Below are 19,947 nucleotides of genomic sequence, written 5' to 3' on the forward strand. Positions count from 1 at the left end.
GGTGCTGTAGCACCCCTGGCTTGAAGTAGTTTCCATTATATATAGGGTTACAGTTTGCTTCAATGGCTCTCAGCACCCCCATTATGAAAACTGTTCCAGCACCTCTGGCTCAGACCGACACCGTAGCATAGCTTACACCTAGCCACCTCACAATCTTGGGGATAGGAGAAGGGAATAATGTATCACACATTTCCTAAGTGACATAAAATGCTTTTTTTGATGTTCTGCTCATGTATTGTACATAAAGGGCTGATTTCAGCCCTGGATTACACTGGCTCCTGCTAGTATAACTAAAAGCCAGGGGCCCTGCCTGTGAAAAGATATTCTGAATGGGAGTTGTACTGACAGAGGACATCTGCAAACCTTGCACTGTTAAGAGGTCTTCAGTCAGCCAGGGGAGAAGCCAAAGTGGATGGCACTGGCTGGGGCATTTAAACAGCTAGGTAAGCATTGAATCGGCATCTCTGCTGCCCAGGCTCCCATAGATCCTTGATCACAAACTGAAGCTACTCTCCTCTGACAGAAACTTGAGGCGGGAGGGGGGACAGAGGGGGGGAGGAGTGCAAAATGCACCAGGCCCTCCTCCAGAAATGAATCCCTTCTGTAGCACCGCAGCACTTATGATACCTGGCATTGTCTCTATTTTCTGTCTTTTATTAAAATAACTCTTTTTAAAATACATATACAAAAAAGGAGATATGCACTGTATACAGTGCTTTCCATTGACTATAATCCTCACTTATCTGATGAAAACTTCAGAAACTAAATTATATGTACAGTATTAAAAAGAATGCCACTTCGACCCTTAATTTTGGTTGCCTCAAACAGGTGTTACTGCATAATTCAGTGTTCAGCATGTGAATAGAAGACTATGCTTTATGCCACTGTGAGCCCCCAAAATGACAATACAAAACAAATCTTCAGCCATTTATTCTGGGAAAAATATGAGATGATGCTGTGGATGATAAAGAAGAATGGCTGGGAATGGAATGTGTAGGACTAGAAAATGAATTGTGGTGCACCCATCACCATTTAGGGCATTGTGGGAGATGGGATGAACCTGGTACTGTAATGTCTCGTGCTGTGCAGTCTCTGTGTTAAACTGTATTGGAACAAAGAACAAGGCTGCACCTTTAGTAGAACCAAAAGAGGCTGTTTAGATGGTGGGAGAGTTTCCCTGAAAGTATTCAGTAATTTTGTAAAACTGGGGTTAGAGGCTAACATTATTTATTGTTTTGTGTCACAATGGTATTTGAATTCTTAAATTGGTGGATGTGAAGGGCCATACCTTCCAATTTTTTTTAGGCTGTGATTTGGAAAGCACTCATATTCAGGAAAGCACTTGTGCACCTGCTTAAATGCTTTCTAAACTGGGGCCTCTCATAAGTAATTCTTATTTAGACAGCCCACACTGTTGAAGCCAGTAAGATTACTTGCATAAATAAGTATCAGAGGGGTAGCTGTGTTAGTCTGGATCTATAAAAAGCACAGGACTCTCTGTTGCTTTTTGCATAAATAAGGATTACTCATTTGAGGAAAGTGTACAGGATTGGCCCATAGGTCTTTATTCTCTTAATAAAGATCTGTGGGGATGGAGTGGAATTTACAGTATGTAATATGTCCAACACCCATTGGTTTTAATGATGCAGTATTTGGTCTTATGTGTTCCTTGTGTCTATTCCTTGAATTGTCAATAAAATGCAGCATTTTGGAAATTTGGAATTTTTGTTTCTTGGTATCTGCCTTGGCCATACTTCAACAATCCCACTAACAACAGGCAGCACAAACTATTTTATATTTATGTTCACTGATAAGATCTGACCAAGAAGTGAGTGTGGCAATAACAAGTGGCACAAACATGACAAAGAATCTGACAGAAGAGGAGGTAAACAATATCAACAATGTAACTGCTTTCCTGATAGGAAAATGCAATGTTAATCCTGTAAAATGGTCAAGGTAGAAAGATCAACACAGAAGTAAGCTTGGGAGAATTCAATTTTTTTATAATTTTGATGGATAATTTTTTATTTTACAGCTTTTTTTATTTATATTTTCATAGTTGCATAGACTTTTGACTACCTGCTAAACATGTCAAGTCCAGATGCTGTTTCTTAAACACACCACCATAGTTTTCCTCTCTTTTAATTATGTCATCTTTGCTTCTTTAAATCTGGGTGCTCTCTCTTACTACAGGAAACCACTGTAATGTTGTGTAACACTGCTAAATAACTCTTCTCCAAACTGAAATGTGGCATCGAAGGTTTTAGGCTGAGTTGGGACTATTTTTCTTTTTATAGAATTTAAAAAAATATTTTAAAATGTACTGGTTTTATGTAAATATAATTCAGAAATGACAACTTAAAAACAAATAAACCCTGAAATTTGACAGGCAGCCAGCCTGTAATAAGGTTTAATCACCTTTGTCATTCTGGAAAATAAACATGACACATACGGTTACAAATTGGATTGGATTTCTCACTTCTCACCATACATTTTGAAAAGAGTTTTTAAACTACAAACGTTTATATGTGAATGTATGGTATATTGTACAAATTATACACGGTAGGCCTAAATTTAGTCTTATACTGGTTTTACCCTCCTGTTATCATAGAATATCAGGATCTATACCCTCAGCAGGTCATCTAGTCCAACCCCCTGCTCAAAGCAGGACCAATCCCCAGACACCTAAATGGCCCCTCAAGGATTAAACTCATAACCCTGGATATAGCAGGCCAATACTCAAACCATTGAACTATCCCAGTGTAGTTGTGAGATAGATACACCCCATCATGGAGTGTTCAGTCATGTGTGACAAGTAATGAGTTCCAGCTCAAATGGCTAGAGTAGATATTACTATCCTAGTCTACAAAGCAGGGCAGTGCTGCCTAGTAAGCCAGAATCCTTGGGGCTGCCCTTGCTCTCAGGGGAGCGTGGCCTAAGAGCCAAAATCCTTGAGCAGTGCCCATGCCCTGCGGAATGTGTGGGGCATGGTAGGGGGACCTGGGCCCACCCTTCTCCAATGGCCCCTGCCCAGGGCCTGTGAAACCAGTGATACATGATTTGGTTCAGTTTCCTATTTTAACAGTCACTTTCCCTGGGTTCCTGCTTTGTCAGTTCTCCTGGGAATGTTGGCCTTCTGGCTCACTCTTGTCCTCCAGGGTCAGCAGGGGTTCTGCTGTCGATCCCACTGGCTCAGCCTCCAAGGTCTGTAACTCCAGCCACTCCCTGGCAGGAGCTAGCAACAGGTATCCACTCTTCTCCTCAGCCAGCACAAACTGAGCTGGGCCACACCCTTTTATAGCCTGTCTCCAGGTCGAATATGCCTAGCAGAGCAAGGGGGCATGGCCTCTTCAGCCCACAGCGTGCAGTTGACCCCAGCTGGGTCAGTGCCAGGTAGATACACCCCATCACACCTAGCTTAACTCTACTGACTTCATTATTGTTTTTCCTGATCAAAATCTATTTTTATAGGAGCAATGAGCTACATTTAAAAAAAAAACATTGCCCACCTTGATTTAAAGATAAGGGCAATAGATCTACTGGCTGGAAGGTGAAAGCAATCCTGTCTCAGTGGGCTCCTTGAGATTCAACACTGAGTGGTGGGGTTAGTAATGTTTTAAGTGTCTAGCTTTGTACTGTATTACATCTAATCATTTATTTAGAAAAAACACAGTTGGAAAGAAACAAGAAGCCACAATGCTCAACTACCTATTTTAGGTACTTATATACCTCCCTTACTATAGTATTCAGTGTCTGAGGGATGGGTGAAGGGCAGCAATGCTGGCAAGGTAATTTTTTAGTAGCTGTGATCCAAGAATGTAGGATTTGAAACCTATTTTTTGCCAGCAAAACCAAGGAATTACAATGTAAGGACCATTAAGCTCACACTCTTTCAATATATAAACATAAAATTATAAGAATTAAGGATGAACTGTCAGCTGCTACTGGTGAAAGTTGTGATTTATTATTCCATGTCAAAAGTACATTCTTAAATGTACTGCTGCTAGTAAGGACAAACGGGATCTTCTAAAATTTGGAGTTGCCAATTTGTAGGCAGTGTTGAAATGCAGTCATGCATCATCCTGTGTGATCTTTTCTCTATAAGAAAACATCTTTAATTTTAAATAGAACTTAAATTTCTACATTCCCTGGAACATACTGGCTTTTGTATGTACATCCTGGAACCGATGTCTAATTGGGAGGGGAGAGTAAAGCCCTACTAAGTTATGTGGCCATGGCTGAGAAAAGCAATATTAAATGTGTTAATTGTTAATTTAAAAATGTAATTATCTCAAAGTCATGTACTGGAACACGATATAAAATATATATTCTGCAAAAATAGAGGCAACTTAAGTCAATGTTCACATCTCCTGGCAAAGTACACTGGCCAAAAGGGAAGATGGTGAAGTTACACCAGCAATCACTTTGATCCTCACTTCTCCCAGGCTGCTTTTACTACTGAGCAACAACTGGTTGTCAGGAAGAACAGAACATCTGCCTGTGTTGGAAGAATTGTCTTTTAATTTATCCCATAGATGTTGTGTGCAGGAGGAAAAGGCATTAAATCATGCTTTTGTATGTTCTAAATGAAGGGCTGGCTCAGACTGACAAGACTGCAAAGAGTCTCTTAAGCTTATGTTGACTGTTATGTGTATGTCAGGTGGGTGGGTGGAGTAGTTCAATGGCCTTGTTGCCGCTTACAGCTGTCAATCAGCAACAGCAAGTAGTCTGGATCTCCATGTGGTCAGGGAGAAATCCAAAGCCAGGATAGACGGTGGTAGCAAAAGAAGCCGTCTGTGTCCATCAGATCAGACATTGCATAGTCCAACACTGCTGGCAGGAATTCTCTCTCTGAGGGGGTTGGATGCCGACTCTTATCAACCCTAAAACCAATTGTCCATTAAGGAGCTCTCAGCTCAGGGAAAGCTTTCCCTTTCAAAATAAAGCCAGACAACAAAGTCCCTCACATGTTAAGAGAAAGTAGGAGCTACCCTAGCAGACTAATGATTTGATAGAAAATAATTGCCACAGATAGAGAGAGGATGTGCGTGCTTATGTTTGCATGTCTTTTCCTATCTACCTTAGGTACTTGTATAGTTCCCATTACCATGAATACCTCACAATCCTTAAAGAGACAAGGTGGGTATTTTTTATTAGACCAACTTCTGTGGATAATTGTTTTGTGTTTCCTACATGATTTCTAGGTAAGTTTCCTGGTTGTTTTCTTCCAATGGGCAGGTGCATGTGATGATTTCTTGTCTGAGATGACTCATTTGGAGTACATGAGGTGTAGTAAATGGTTCTTCAGTTTTTCACCAAGCTTGTCTCTCTAATATCCTGGGACCAACACAGCTCCCCCACCACGGCATATCACAGTCCTTAATATATTACTGTAATCCTCATAACACACCTCCGAGGCAGGGAAGCACTGCTACGTCCATTTTACACAGAAGCAGGGGTGCTGGAACCATTTGTTCACTGGGGGTGCTAACAGCTACTGAACCAAACTGTAAACCCTGTATATGATGGAAACATATGGGGGAGCCCAGATAAGTGATTTGCAGCAGCTCTAGGTTTGTGATAGAGCAGGGAATCAAATCCAGGTCTGGCGAGCCCCGGTCAAACTCCCTAACCTAGACCATCCTTCCTGTCATTTAGTTTTATTACCTGAGCGATAGGGGAAACACCCAGAGAACCGATTGCACGCAATAAATTGAATACCTTGCAGTGATAATTGCCACTTAATGACTACAGGGCAGCAATCCAAGGGAAGCCCGCCTAGGAATCAGTGCAATGTTCATACAGAGCTCAAAACAAACTCTTGCAGCCAGGCGAGTCCCGCTGCTGCAAAACCCTGGAGCAAACTCCAAAGCTGCTTCTCTGCTCATTTTGTAGTAAACAAACCCTGCTCCGGCTACAGGCACCGCACCACCGAGCCAGGCTCAGGCAAACACTCTGACTTACCAGCAGCCACACACACGAAACCCTCATGGAAAATTGGCCTCTGCATAATGCGACAGGCAAATCGTTTCCTAAGCGGCGTGGGGCACCCATTGGCTCGGGCGGGCCCGTCAATCACATGGCGAAGGAGGGGGGAGGAGGCGGGCCCCGCCGCGGCTGCGGGGCGGGCGGGAGTTCCAGTAAGTCCCTGCCGGGCCGCCGCTGAGTCGCTGCTGCCACGGCCGCGTCCCGTACACTCAACAGGCAGCTGCGCGACCGGGGGAGTGAGTCAGGCTGCAGCTGGCGGGTGCCCCAGCCGGACAGCACCGACCCTCCCCGGCAGCCTTGATGAAGTGGCGGAGCTAAGTGTCCTTCTCCCTCCCCCTTCTCCGGGCTCCTGCCCGGGGCTCCCGCTCCCCCTCTCTGCTCGCCCCGGGAGCGCTGCGCTCCCTCCAGCCCCGTTCCGCTCCTTCCTGCGGGCTCTCTGCCCGCAGCCTCCCCGGCTGCCTCCCCCGGAGCCCGTCCCCTCCCCACCACCACCATGGCTGAAGCGCCCCAGCTCGTGGACATCGACCCCGATTTCGAGCCGCTGCCCCGGCCCCGCTCCTGCACCTGGCCCCTGCCCAGACCGGAGTTCAACCCGTCCAGCTCGGCCACCTCCAGCCCGGCGCCGTCCTGCGGGGGGCAGCCCGACGGGGCCGCCTCTGCCTCGGCGGTCAGCGTCGATTTCATCGGCAACCTGAGCCTGCTGGAGGAGAGCGAAGACTTCGAGCCGCCGCCGCTGCCCCCGGCCACCGCGGGTGCAGCAGAAGGGGCCGCTCCCGGTGGCGGCTGCCTGTGCGGGGACTTCCAGTGCCAGGAGGCCGGCTGCCTCCACCAGCAGCAACAGCAGCCCGGACCGCCGCTCCAGCAGCAGCAGCACCCCCCGCCGGTGTCTGCCCTGTCCGCGGGTCCCATCCCCGGCCAGCCCCGCAAGAGCAGCTCGGCCCGCCGCAACGCCTGGGGCAACCTGTCCTACGCCGATCTGATCACCAAGGCCATCGAGAGCGCCCCGGAGAAGCGGCTCACCCTGTCTCAGATCTACGAGTGGATGGTCAAGAGCGTCCCCTACTTCAAGGATAAGGGCGACAGCAACAGCTCGGCCGGCTGGAAGGTGAGGCGGCGGGGCGTGGGGAGAGCTGGCCGGCCCGGGACCCTGGGAGGAGCGGGGACACTTGCCTCTTCCAACCTCGCTTTTTTCAGGGGAGGCAGGAAGCTCCTTCCCGGGCGGTGCGGCGCACACCCGGCCCCTCGCTAGCGGGGTGCGTGCCTGGGTTTAGGGTGCACCGGGGATTGCGGAGCATTGCAACCCCCTAGTGATCGGGGAGCTGGAGGGGAAGCAGGGTGGTTGCAGAGCGCTGCAAATTCTGCTCCCTCGCCCCCGTAAGTGAAGTGCACGAAGTTAGAGGGCAGCGTAGTGATTTGCAGGCTGCCCTCTGCCCTCGTTGGCTGTTCACTGGCGCTGGGGTGGCCGGAGCTTAGGCAGGTTTGGCTCGGTTTGCAATGTGGTTGAATACTTTAAAAAAGTGTTTCTTTTCCCCCCTCCCCCCGAGAGTTGGTAAGAGACAGGAGGACGTGACTTAAAGGGGAGATGCAGGGGTTACGTTGTCACAGGTTGCATGTGTCTGCGGCTGTCCCCGGGGGCGAGGGGGTGCCTGCCACTTTCCCCGTTGCCTAAAAGGGCAGCCGAAGTTGCTTGTGCCGGGTTTGTAACTTAGCAGCCAGCCGGCTGCGGAGACTCGCTGTGTCATTTCCCTTTGCAGAGTTGGGACGAACTTAAAGTGACAGAGATTCAAGGGCTAGCGGAGAGCTAGAGAAGCGCAGTGTTAGGGTGCCACGTGCTGGGGGCGACAGGGCAGCAGACACTAGCTCATTTTGCCTGTACTGTGCCCGGTGTGGAGCTAAAGTTCAAGCCTGTCCATGTGTGAAATGCATTTAAAGGGCCGGTGCCTCGTGCTTCAGATCCAGTCCTAAAACACACGGCAGCGCCCTTCACCCACTGTGTGAGACCTTCCCCTGTAAGTAAGTAGGGGAGTACAGAGCCCTTTCCGACACAGACTTCAATTGCAGTTGATCTTATTGAGGGAATTTGCCATTTATTAAAGGTAGCTTAGCTAGAGCTAGTAGCGCTAGTGCTATTTCATATAAAATCAACTTTTCATCCTATTGTTCATTATGTGCTCAGGCATTTGATATATGCTTCACAGAAGCAAATAGACAAGTCCTTGCCCCAAGGAATTTACAGTCTAAATTCAGACATGACCCAATAAATAGGGGAGGGGGGTCATAAACTAAAACGGGGAAGGGACATAGGCGGGACAAGGGTTATAGTAACACTGAATGTTTTCCCAGTGAGCTGTGTGTTCATTGTAATGGCTTTGTTAAATTTAGTTTACAGGTTTTTTTAATTGGCGGGACACTGTTTCCCTCCGAATGAAGTCTGCCTGTCTAGAAGTAGCAGACTGCTAGATGACCTGTTGATCATAGAATTTGCTACTCTGCCTTGTACAGGCTGGAATGGGGTAGCAAGCACACACTGGCTGTGCATCAAGTCCTGATTCCAGCTTCAGGGTGGGAGTGATGATAATAACAAACAGCCAAGAGTTCTGGTCTTTCAGACTTCTAAAGCTGTTCAACAGTGGACATGTTCTCTATAGCAAGTGGCTTGACCTTTCTGTCACTTCACACATCACCAGCAACTCTAAAAGTTGGCCATTAGCTCTAATGATGGCTAGACAACCTGCTATATTAATCAGTTACATCTTTTCTAAAACTGTCTATTTGAATTGGATTACAAAGTGCTACTTGTCTGAATACACTGATTATTAATGCACTGCCCTTTCCCATAGTCTTTACTGGGGACAATATTTAAACAGTTAATTTACTTCAAAGAAGTTAACCTTTGGTTTGATGCTGTATAAAGCTTGCTTTGTATACTTTCATGACAGAGGTATATAGGGTTTTGTCACTACCTACCAGATTATTTTTAGAAGAGGCCTTCTGTTTTTTTGCCTCTAAAAAGGGAGAAAAATCCCCCCACGCAGTGGGTTACATCACAGGAATTAATTTGATACTTCCACAGTATTTTACAAGTTTTAGTGTTTTCTTCTGGCTGGTTCATAATATAATTTCAGTCACTATTAGTTGAATTTTGCAATGTTGTAGATTTATCAGTTTTTCCAAATACATTGTACTTGGGTTTCTAGTTTAGATAATACTTGAGGCTTTTTAAATATTGGGGTAGTTGTCCATCCAAACAATGTCTTTTAAATTTCCCCCCTCTACCTCGGGATATGGTATTCGGAAAGGAACATTTTTTGTTTTTATAGGTAGACAGCATCCTGCAGAGTTCTTGTAGTATAAAGTTACAAAAACAAAAGGACAATACTTTGCTAAATTTACCGGTAGGAGCTAAGAAACCTAAAGGTTGATGTGTGTGAAGAAATTTGAATGATCAAGCTTAACAGAAAGACCAGCATTTAAAAATGAGATCTTTCAGGTGGTTGTGCAGTCGGTTGGTATAGGCTGAGATTATGTCAAGTGCATTTTCAGTTTGAGTAAAGGAGTATTTAAAAAACTAGAAAGTCTAAAAAGAATGTCACTAACTAATTACTTTGTATTCTATTACTTTTGGTGGTGCATTGTTTTAACAAGCCCTACAGAGCTTTAGCTCTCAAATTAAGACTTTACTGTTCCCAACATTTGTTTATAGACTAAAAAACTGCTACTGTTACTTTGTTGGATGTGGAATGTTTGGGGGGTTTTGGGGCTGTCATAGTCTATGAACCCCTATTTAAGTATGGCTTTTTTAATGTTTATTGTACTCTCCTTGAGCATAAGTGACTGTGATTCCTTTTTCTCCTCGTGCATATTTTTGACAGGATGGTAGGAAAGTGGTTAACCACTTATACATCCAGTCATTCCTAATTTCTTGCTTAAGTAGTAGGTGGAGGCTTTTTTACACCCCCCCCCCACTTCAGGGTTAGTTATCCAAGTCCTGTTGAACTGAAAACCCTCATGCAGTCTTAACTATTGTCTTGCTACTGCTCCACCATAATATGTTCTAGGATATTCTGCTTTTAACCAGTTTTATAGCTGAGTTGACTGAGGCACAAGGAGTTCAAGTCACTTGCCTCATTTAACATGATGAATCAATGGCTAAGCTTGAATAAGGGTCTTTTTGGCTCAGGATCTGTTATTTTAGTACAGTATTGTAATCAGTGGACTTTTTTTAGGTGTAATTAAAACATTCTAAATTTCAGTCAGTTATGGGCCCTGAAAAAGGAGTGTTACTAGGAAGGTTGAATATAGATTAGAGGGTAAACTTTTGCTGACAGAATTTGTAATGGTCTTGGGTCCATTTATTTATGACCTGCAATACACAGTATAGTATAGTTGCCTCTTTCTCACTTGGATTGCATGTCTTATTTGGGTAAAATGTCTGAAAAAAACTTCCCATATTGTTGTTGTTCGAGTTTAGATGCTTTTACAATTATAAACCTAATGTAGTGAGCTGTCAAATTACACACCTTGTTTTGAGTAGAAATTCAGAATGAAATGTTTAAACAAGATCTAATTTCCAGTGCCTTCAGCCTTAGTTATGATATTCTGCATTGGTAACTGATTATTTAGGTCACTGAATATGTCTCTTCAGTTTCAAGTGTCTGTGATTCTATAACTACCAAATTGTAATTTCAGTTGTTAAAATTCTTTTTGTGAAAAATGCAGTTTAACTAGGTCAGCTTTATCTATCAGGTACTGAAAATAAACAGAGTCCAGGTCTAGTCTGGTATATTTCTTGATTGTTAAAACTTCATCTCCATATTGTGAATAAAAGGAATGTGAAAGCCAAAGGCAATATAATTTTACATTACACAGAAATTGTACTTAAGTACATACTTAAGTAACCTTTACTAAAGTAGGTAAAATTGATCTCAGTTATATGTGTGCGTAGTCTGCGTAGAGTTCCTGAGAATTTCTAGTCTGAAATGTAAACTCTGCCAGCCCCCCTCAAAAAACCAATGCCCACATGCTCATCAACTCTTCTGAATGAATCATGCAACAAAGGGAGAGCCTAAACATTCTTTACCAAACCCTTTTGTACTATTGAACAGTAACAAACACTGTTGATAACCATATTTGCTTAAAAAGAATTGTAGAAAGACCAAGATCTGTTGTAGTGATAACAAGAAAGTTACTGAGTATGTTGTGAAGAAGCACAAAGATTTATGGTACTATTCCAGTCAAAACAATCTCTTACCCAAGTTATGCGGATAAGGGTAGAATGTGGTTAAGAAATGGAGTCTGTTGTGGTGGCAGTGGACTGAGGGAAATAACTATGGGTAACTTTTTTCCTTATATAAGTCTGATGATTTTTGGTTAGATATCCTATATAAACTCAGACACCTGGTGTGCACATACTGCATGATGTGCAGCTTTGTTTTACTTCAGAACAGTTGTGAGATTAATTATAAAGAACATCTATCACATCCTCTCTTTCAGCACTTGCTGCTCTAGTTCTTTTATTCAGCCTTTGAAAATGGAATAAAGCCAAAAGTTGACCCTACCAACATTCAGATATCCTCAGAGTAATTCTTTAGACAGAATGTTCTGTTGAAACAGAAAATACTACTAACTTTTGATGGCTTTCGCTGTAAATTGGGTATATTATTTAAGTCTTGTGGAGATTATTAAGATTGCATCACTGGTTACACCTTCTTGACTTCTGGCTTAGTGAAGGCTTGATCACCTAGATTTACCTGTTGTCCTGGCTATAGGAATGAGACTAGATGATAGCAAGTTGCAGAAGTATGAGTGGAAGTATGCCTGATAGGGTGAGTCCAAAGCATATGCTGAGTTGAATGTCTTTATCCATAAGAATTGTTGTAGTGGTCTTGACTAACTCATCATTGAATAAGTGTCTATACAAAGATGATTCTAGGGTGTGGTATTGATTGAAAAGCCACATAACACAATCTTAAATATTTCAAAAGCCTTTTGCAAATAGAGTACAGAGCACTTTACAAAAATTTGAGAAACCTTAATTTGATATCTGAATAACTGGAAATAACAAAAATACATTCCATGCTGAAGTATTTAAAATAGGCTTTATCAAACATGTAGGTTTTTTTTTAATATGGAAGGTGATAGGATTCTAGTTGATAGACACTGAATTTACACTGCAGAATTGTTACATGCTCAAACAGTCATGATACAAGAAGTGTAGGTATCTAACTTTGTGCCTTTGCGATAGAAATTGATACTTTCCTAAGTGATTCGTGGACTGATAACATCATGCATTGCTATATGTCTTTAACTTTCAGTGAGAGGGACTCTGCCAACTTAAAACCTATTGTAAATAAACATATTTGGTCTGATGTCAAAATAAATCTTTCATAGCCATAAATATCTGTCCATTGCCACCTCATTTCATACAAGCCACTAAATAGCTCTCAGTAGTAACTTTCACTATTTTTAATTGGCAAGATTCAAACCCAGTGACTCAAGTGAGAGGCTCTGTATAGAAGAGTGCCTGCATTCTTATTTATGTGCTGAGATGTTATGATCAGGAAAATAAAGCCAGTTTTGGGAATTAGTACTTGTGGCAAACTTATGTGGCAATAGCATATTTGTTTTAAAGGGATGTATATGTATCTCAGATGTACAGGTTAGTTTAATGTAATATTAAAATGATTCTGGCAACTTGAAAGCTAGTTAGTTTGGTTTAAAAAAAAAGAATTAAGTGACTTCAGGTCTGAGGTCTTCTTGCCAACTTCTGTGGCTTTATAAACTCATTTTCCTATTCTGTTTCAGACAACAGAAGGCAACAGTATTTTTAAAGGTCCACACAGATAGGCGCAAAACTGACTGTTTTGGGGCAACAATGAAATTAATGGACAGAAAATTCATGTGCTGTCAAATGCACATGAAAGATCTTTTCCATCTTTTAGTTATACCAGCTGTAACAGCAGTAGATTTAAAAAACCCTCACTTCTGTATGATTTAAAAAAAAAAATTATCAGGCCCCTGTAGGTTGCACACAATTAAAGTAGCAGGAAGTCAGGAATGTGAAAATTAAAAATTCAGACAGTAATGTTAATTTGATCATACTACAAATCCTATATATTTTAAATTTTACCCTTATGCCATATATATGAATGTAATATTAAGGTATATGATTAAGTAAAAAACAAACCAAGACTGGAACATAGTGTGTATGTCCAAGGTGGCTCGAGTTAATGTTTCCGATTAAATCTTGAATGCGAACCTAAAATGTGCAGAATACTGTGAATGCAACAAAATTGCATACAGTCGAAGATCACAATTTCTCTTCTTGATAAAGCAGGTTGTTTTTGGTGTGGATTTTCCTATGTGTGTTTCATTAATGCTTATCTTTCTTATACAAACTGTTAATGCAGCAGCAGCACATGTCCCTGTGCAAGTCCTCTCCTAAGGCTGGGCAGTTTGAACATGCATTTCATATCCTAAAGGGGAACATACTTTCATTAGCATCTATTAACAATCAGAGATGAATATTGAGCATGCTCTTAAGTGGTTTTTTTTAAAAAGTGCTTTAACATTTTTATTTATTTCCTACCTTACTTGTCTCCTCCCCACCCCCATGCCCATGTACTCTGTGGTAAGATGGACCTAGGTTTTGTGGTAAAAGCCCATGATTCTGTCATCCTCTCATGGCGAAATAAAATTAGGCAATCTGTATGTTAGCCATTGTGGTGTGGCCATTTTATAATACATTCAGTTTGGTTATGTCCTTTTCTGATTTTTTTTTTTAATATGCTCCAGATTTTTGTATTAACTGCATTGTAGAAGTTGTCAGGGGAGCTGGAGATTTTGGTAGCTATGGCTTTTGGCACACGGGACAGTGTAAGAGAGGCAATCTGAGATGGTGGGATAAAGCTTTTAGTTGGATGTTTCTGATAAAATAATCCACAGTAAAATAATTGGCAGTGTTCTTTAGATTTGAGTCAACACTATTGAGATAAATTGGGCAGTTCACGCCTCTATGAACTATTGTTTCAGGCTGTCTGCAGATTCAAGATGACACTGCCTTGTTATTTTACAAACCATGAATGCTAGACACCCTTTTTTAAATGAATGCTTTGAGAGCATAATTGCTGACAAATTCCATGGCAATGGAATTGCAAAATACACAGGACACTGGTTATGACCATGCTGAGCTTCAGTCTTCAGCCACCTTTTTGTTTTGGAAAAAATGTGAAAACAGGGAGTTCTAATGGAAGTGATTTTGTAACTCTGAGTATAGCAGGTACTGATCCTGCCAGCTAATTAATACAAAGACATACCAAATATTTCTAGTAAATACATTCTTTCTTTCTTTCTGAAATTATATACAATAGCGGATCTGAGCTGATGATAGGCGTCTGTTTGAAGTCAGGAGAGACCTCAGGTTAAGTCATACATGCAACAGTTAACTGTGACTTTCTTAGCATTTGCTAGTTTACACTAGAATATTGATGAGTTGTGTAGAATGAATTAAAATGCAGGACAGTTGAATTTGATGTGGTAAGAATTCTGCCCTTTACCACACTAGCCTGAACTTCTTATATCTAAAATGCACAAGTGAACAATCATGCATGTATTGGAGAACTGCATTTATGCTTCTGCATATAGAATTTCACTAGTTTGGACTGTATTTAAATATTGTTTACTGCACTTTACCTACTGAAAAGAATATATTTGCTGAGTTATTCATGAGTCTTCATCCAGCAAAGTTGCTGTGTAGCTGTCTTTCAGGCTTGTAATGTGCATCTATCATATGTTAGCCCTGGTGCAATGTAACATGACTGCTTTTGCAGTAGCTTTCAATTAGGTCATAAATGAGGATACAGTGAATGAAATCAAATGCTAAGATTGCACTGGAGACTGCTGCAGATTTTTGATTTCACTAGTTTTGGTATCTATTTTAGATCTCTTTTATATGAATATTGAAGAAACTACGTGTCATGAAGTTGCTTAAAATCTGAGAGATGCTTAAGGGGTGAGTTTATTTGCTCCATTTGAAACACTGTTGCAATAGTTGCTAAAGATTTTGAAGTACTTTACCATTTGTGGATACATCAGGGGACAAGAGGCTCAGTTTGAAAAGTGTTTGCTGAAAATCTGCTGGAACTGCGTGCATCGCTGGGTGGAGTGGATTAGTTCTAGAATTTTGATGTGCAGAGGAAAAAGTTAAGGCTTATTGCTGAATAATGTGGGAGGAAAAAATGAGGTTCAACAGAGGTAATGAGAAGACCTGGCTATGTTTCAGTACTCCTTAAACTTTGTAAGTTGCAAGTTACAACTTACAAAGAGAATAGCTAAGTGGTTGTTGGTGTATCATACCTGTGCTGCTGCTGCTTTGTATTGAGAAGGTTTCCTCATTCTAAGCCCATGGCTGATGACATTTAGGGCTGAAACTTCTCTGAAATGTTTCTGAAATATTTGTTGTTGGTCTAGAAATTAATTTTTGGGCAAGCTAGAAAATCCTTTCAACTGTTTGGTTTGCAACAGCACAGAGTAATGTTTTCAGTGATTATTGCGGCTGTCTTGTGCTCACATAATTCAAGCAGTTTAAGTTCCAAATTTCACATGCATGTACTGAATATAGTATATTGTGCATGTGCAGTACATTTCCTTACAAGAGTACTTATCCAGACTTATATTTTGAGAACCCCACAATCTGCTTTACAAGCTAAAGATGGCCTCTTTCCTGCAGAGTATAGAAACTAAATTATATCTGTGCACTGTAATACATAGAAGCACTTGCATAAGTGATTAGATATTGCAATACGTGAAGACAGTATATTATTCAGAAGTCCTCCCATATTAGACCTTCCCAGTGCTGGCACTGAAATGTGAAAGAACTGTGTAAATCCCACTGTCACTGCCCTTTTCTTTCTCTCTCTTTTGAAAGGTATTAAAAGCTCAAAAACACTATTAAAGCAGTGCAAAAACTGAGATTTTAATTGCCCACCAAAAAAAGGGGGGAGGAATTGAAAGCTGTTGTTCCCACAACAACCAGAGCGCTGTCATAATGGATGTAGAAAGCATTGGGGAAATCAGATAGACAGTAATGAAATATTTATATGTGCAAGCAGCCATTTTATTCTCCATGGAAACTATAACTTTGTACAAAGTTAGAACTTTTATTTAAAGGGGCCAGATGGCGCAGTGCAGCTACTTTGCTTCACATAACCTAAAGTAATTGGTGTGGGGAGATCACTCCAATGTAAAGCTGATCCTCTGCTGACATAGGCAATGTGCAGCTCTGATGGCACTCCCTTTCCCTTTTGCCCCATCTTCTGTAATACAGAAGCATGAATGGGGGAAGGTGGTATGCCTGAAAAGCAATTATACCCTGTTATTTTGCAGCTGTGTTTTCTGCCCCATGCAGCTGGTCTAAATTTGATCAGTTCTTCAGTCCTTATGTTGCTCTAATCCAGCACACAGGCTCTTTTACAGAACAGCAGCTGGATCAGGAAAGAGTGACATGATCCTTAAGGAACCTTTTCATTCCTCCCACCTTGTACTCTACTGATCTGCTGGATCTGGCCTAGTCTCAGTCTTAACGTTGCATTCATATAGGTTTTATGAAGTACATAGAATTTGTCTTTTTTTTTAATAGTGAATTCAGCAGTGTTTTATTATTTAGACTGCCTTACTGCTAGACCACTTGTGACAGTCCTTATTTAACATCTTGTAAAGAAACTTTTCCCATGGTCATACATGCTGGGTTTTGAGAGTGTCTTAGGAGTGCTGAGGTGCAAGAATTGGTTATATAAAAGAGTAGTTCAAATACAGATTACATCAACTTTTCAAATAGGTAATAGAACTACATAGATCCGATCAGATTTTGGGTTTAACATTGATAGTGCGAATTTGTGATTCCATATTACAACAAAAGTTAGCAAATTCTTTAATTCTCTCAGGTTTGACTCCAGTAATTATCCATTTAAACTAGGCAGTTAGATAAGACTGAAGCAACTTGTTCTAAATATGGTGACTTGTTAGACTGCATTTATTGTGCAAATGAGCTTACATCCTGCAAGATCAGCAGAAATGTTTGTTTACTTAAAGGGAAGTGGATTAAATTAGGTGACTTTAATTACATGAATTGCATATCTATCAGTAATGAGATTAAGGCATTGGATTTGTTACCCACTACGCTATAGAAGGCAGTCTTCCTATGCCCATAAAGTGAATAAGATAATTGCAAGTGGTGATTGAGCTAAAGCCACCCCAAATTTCATTTGCAAGTTGGTAAAGTGTTGTTGCCACTGGAGTATATTTAGAGTCAGACATCACTTCTCTGCTAGTCCAGAAGGCACATTTTGGCCTATTTTAAACAGCTGAAGGGAGAAAGAGAACACTTACAATGGCGCTACTTCAGAGTAAAACTGGAGTAATGCAGTAATGAATCAGGGCTGAAGATTCCTAGTTTGCCTACAGTGGGTGCAATTTGTATATGCCAGATTAAATCAATCCCTTAAATAAAGTGGGGTTTTTTTGCAAACTCAATGAATTAATATATTAAAATTTCTCTAGTGTTTGGGACCCAGTTTCACTACTCTTAGAGGGGTTGCTTTAGAATCATTGTGTTATGGAATTACTGTAGTCCTAGGTCTCTCTTAAATTAGTTCTTTTAATTTCCAGTCAAGGTATCTGATTTTTGGGTAAAGAGGAACTTTTAATTCTTTTTTAAAATCAGAAAAGAAAAAAAAGTTCTTTCTTGCAGCTATTGAAGTATCAACAGAGTCTAACATTACTAGCTCTGATTTGTTGAATGTAGTCCGGAGCAACCATCAATAATTCCCCCTTGAATCATTGGCCTTGGCTACACTTGCAGATGTACAGCGCTGTGAGTTAAACCTGACTTCGTGCAGCTGAGTAGGGAAAGCGCTGGAGTCTGTCCACACTGACAGCTGCCCAGCGCACTGTCGTGGCCACATTTGCGGCAATTGCAGCGCTATTGGGAGTGGTGCATTATGGGCAGCTATCCCACAGAGCACCTGTTCCCATTCAGGCGCTGTGGGTTGTGGGAAGGGGGCGTGGGTGCGGGGGATTCTGGGTCCTGTCCCAATGCCCCGTGATGCATCGCTTCGCATTCCAGAAATCCCTTTGTTTCCGTCCACCTTTGGCGCCATCTTTCAATGGTTTCTGTGCAGCGCGATCTGTCTGCGGGAAATGGAGTCCGAACTGTTGAGGCATATGCTGACGAGTCTCGCCAGCACGTTACATTTGGCTGTCGAACTATTCCTTAAGATCCAAAATGACAGTGAGAGTGAGGAGTCCGATGATGCTATCGAGCCGTGTAACGTGTACGACACGAAATTGCTTGTGGCATTCACGGACATGCTCAGCACCGTGGAACGCCATTTTTGGGCTCAGGAAACAAGCACAGAGTGGTGGGATCATCGTCATGGAAGTCAGGGATGATAAGCAGTGGCTGCAGAACTTTCGGATGAGAAAAGCCACTTTCATGGGACTGTGTGAGGAGCTCGCCCCCACCCTGCGACGCAAGGACACGAGATTGAGAGCTGCCCTGCCAGTGGAGAAGCGGGTGGCTATTGCAATCTGGAAGCTGGCAACTCCAGACAACTACCGGTCGGTCGCAAACCAGTTTGGAGTGGGAAAGTTGACTGTTGGAATCGTGTTGATGCAAGTTTGCAAGGCCATTAATCGCATCCTACTCAGAAGAACTGTGACTCTGGGTAACGTGCAGGAAATAGTGGATGACTTTGCACAAATGGGGTTCCCTAACTGTGGAGCGGCGATAGATGGGACGCACATTCCTATTCTGGCACCACCCCACCTAGGATCCGAGTACGTTAATCGCAAGGGCTATTTCTCTATGGTTCTCTAGGTGCTTGTGGATCACCGTGGGCGTTTCATTGACATTAACACAGGCTGGCCCGGAGAGGTGCATGACGCACGCATCTTTCGGAACACTTGGCGGTTCAGGAAGATGCAGGCTGGGACTTCTTTCCCAGAGTGGAAGATCACGGTAGGGGAAGTTGAAATGCCCGTTGTGATCCTTGGAGATCCCGCTTACCCGTTAATGCCGTGGCTCATGAAACCCTACACAGGGAGCCTTGACTGCAGCAAGGAATGGTTCAACTATAGGCTGAGCCAGTGCCGAATGACTGTGGAGTGTGCCTTTGGCCGTTTAAAGGGCCGCTGGCGATTTCTGTATGGGAAGCTGGACTTGGCCGAAAACAGCATCCCCGCGGTTATATCTGCGTGCTGTGCCCTCCATAATATTTGTGAAGGGAAGGGTGAAAGCTTCACTCAGGCATAGACCTCCGAGGTTCAACACCTGGAGGCTGAATTTGCACAGCCAGAGAGCAGGGCTATTACAAGGGCCCAGCGCGGGGCTGCAAGGATTAGGGATGCCTTGAGGGAGCAATTTGAGGCTGAAAACCAGCAGTGATATCTGGTGCCCTGCACGGGAGTGAAGTGCAGTAGTTCCAATCTTGTCTTAGCAGACAAGCAGACTTGCAGTGCCTGTTTATTTCCTGGGCTAAGGAGTCTTTTACTTTATGCAATAATAAAGAATGTTTTCAAAGCCAAAGAATCCATTTATTGAAAAGAAACAAGGGGGTGGAGTGGGGAACAGTGCTCACAGATCACAGATTTGCGTATGTCCTGTCTGGTGTGCTGAGCAGTGAGTGCTGCACTTCAGGACAGCTATACTGCATGGTGATGGGGGTTGAGTGCAGAGGGTAAGGGTTGTGGTTTTCAGGGCTGGGTGATGAAGATACTGGAGGCAGCGGGTGGCGTGAAGAACATGGAAGTTGGGGAAAGTGGGTTGGAGGTGACAGTGGGGCACAACGGAAAGAGTTTTGGGACAAGGGCTGGGGGGGGGGGAGGATGGCCTTTGCGTTTGCGGTACTGCTCCTCTTTCTGCACGGCTACCAGCTCCTGGATAGCATCTGCTTGGCGCTCCAG

At 42.7% G+C, this 19,947-nt stretch overlaps 1 protein-coding gene across 1 annotated transcript in view; it reads left to right on the forward strand.

Annotated features, from left to right (window-relative positions):
* Positions 1–6,246: 6,246 nt before the first annotated feature.
* The window catches only part of FOXO1 (forkhead box O1), a 92,233-nt gene continuing 78,532 nt past the window's right edge, over positions 6,247–19,947 (forward strand). Inside the window, exon 1 of the mRNA XM_054015227.1 lies at positions 6,247–7,093. Within this exon, the coding sequence (XP_053871202.1) occupies positions 6,482–7,093 (612 nt within the window). The 5' untranslated portion in view covers positions 6,247–6,481. The remainder of the gene's footprint in view (positions 7,094–19,947) is intronic.

Source organism: Malaclemys terrapin, chromosome 1, assembly GCF_027887155.1.
Source record: "Malaclemys terrapin pileata isolate rMalTer1 chromosome 1, rMalTer1.hap1, whole genome shotgun sequence".
Taxonomy (NCBI): Eukaryota; Metazoa; Chordata; order Testudines; family Emydidae; genus Malaclemys; species Malaclemys terrapin.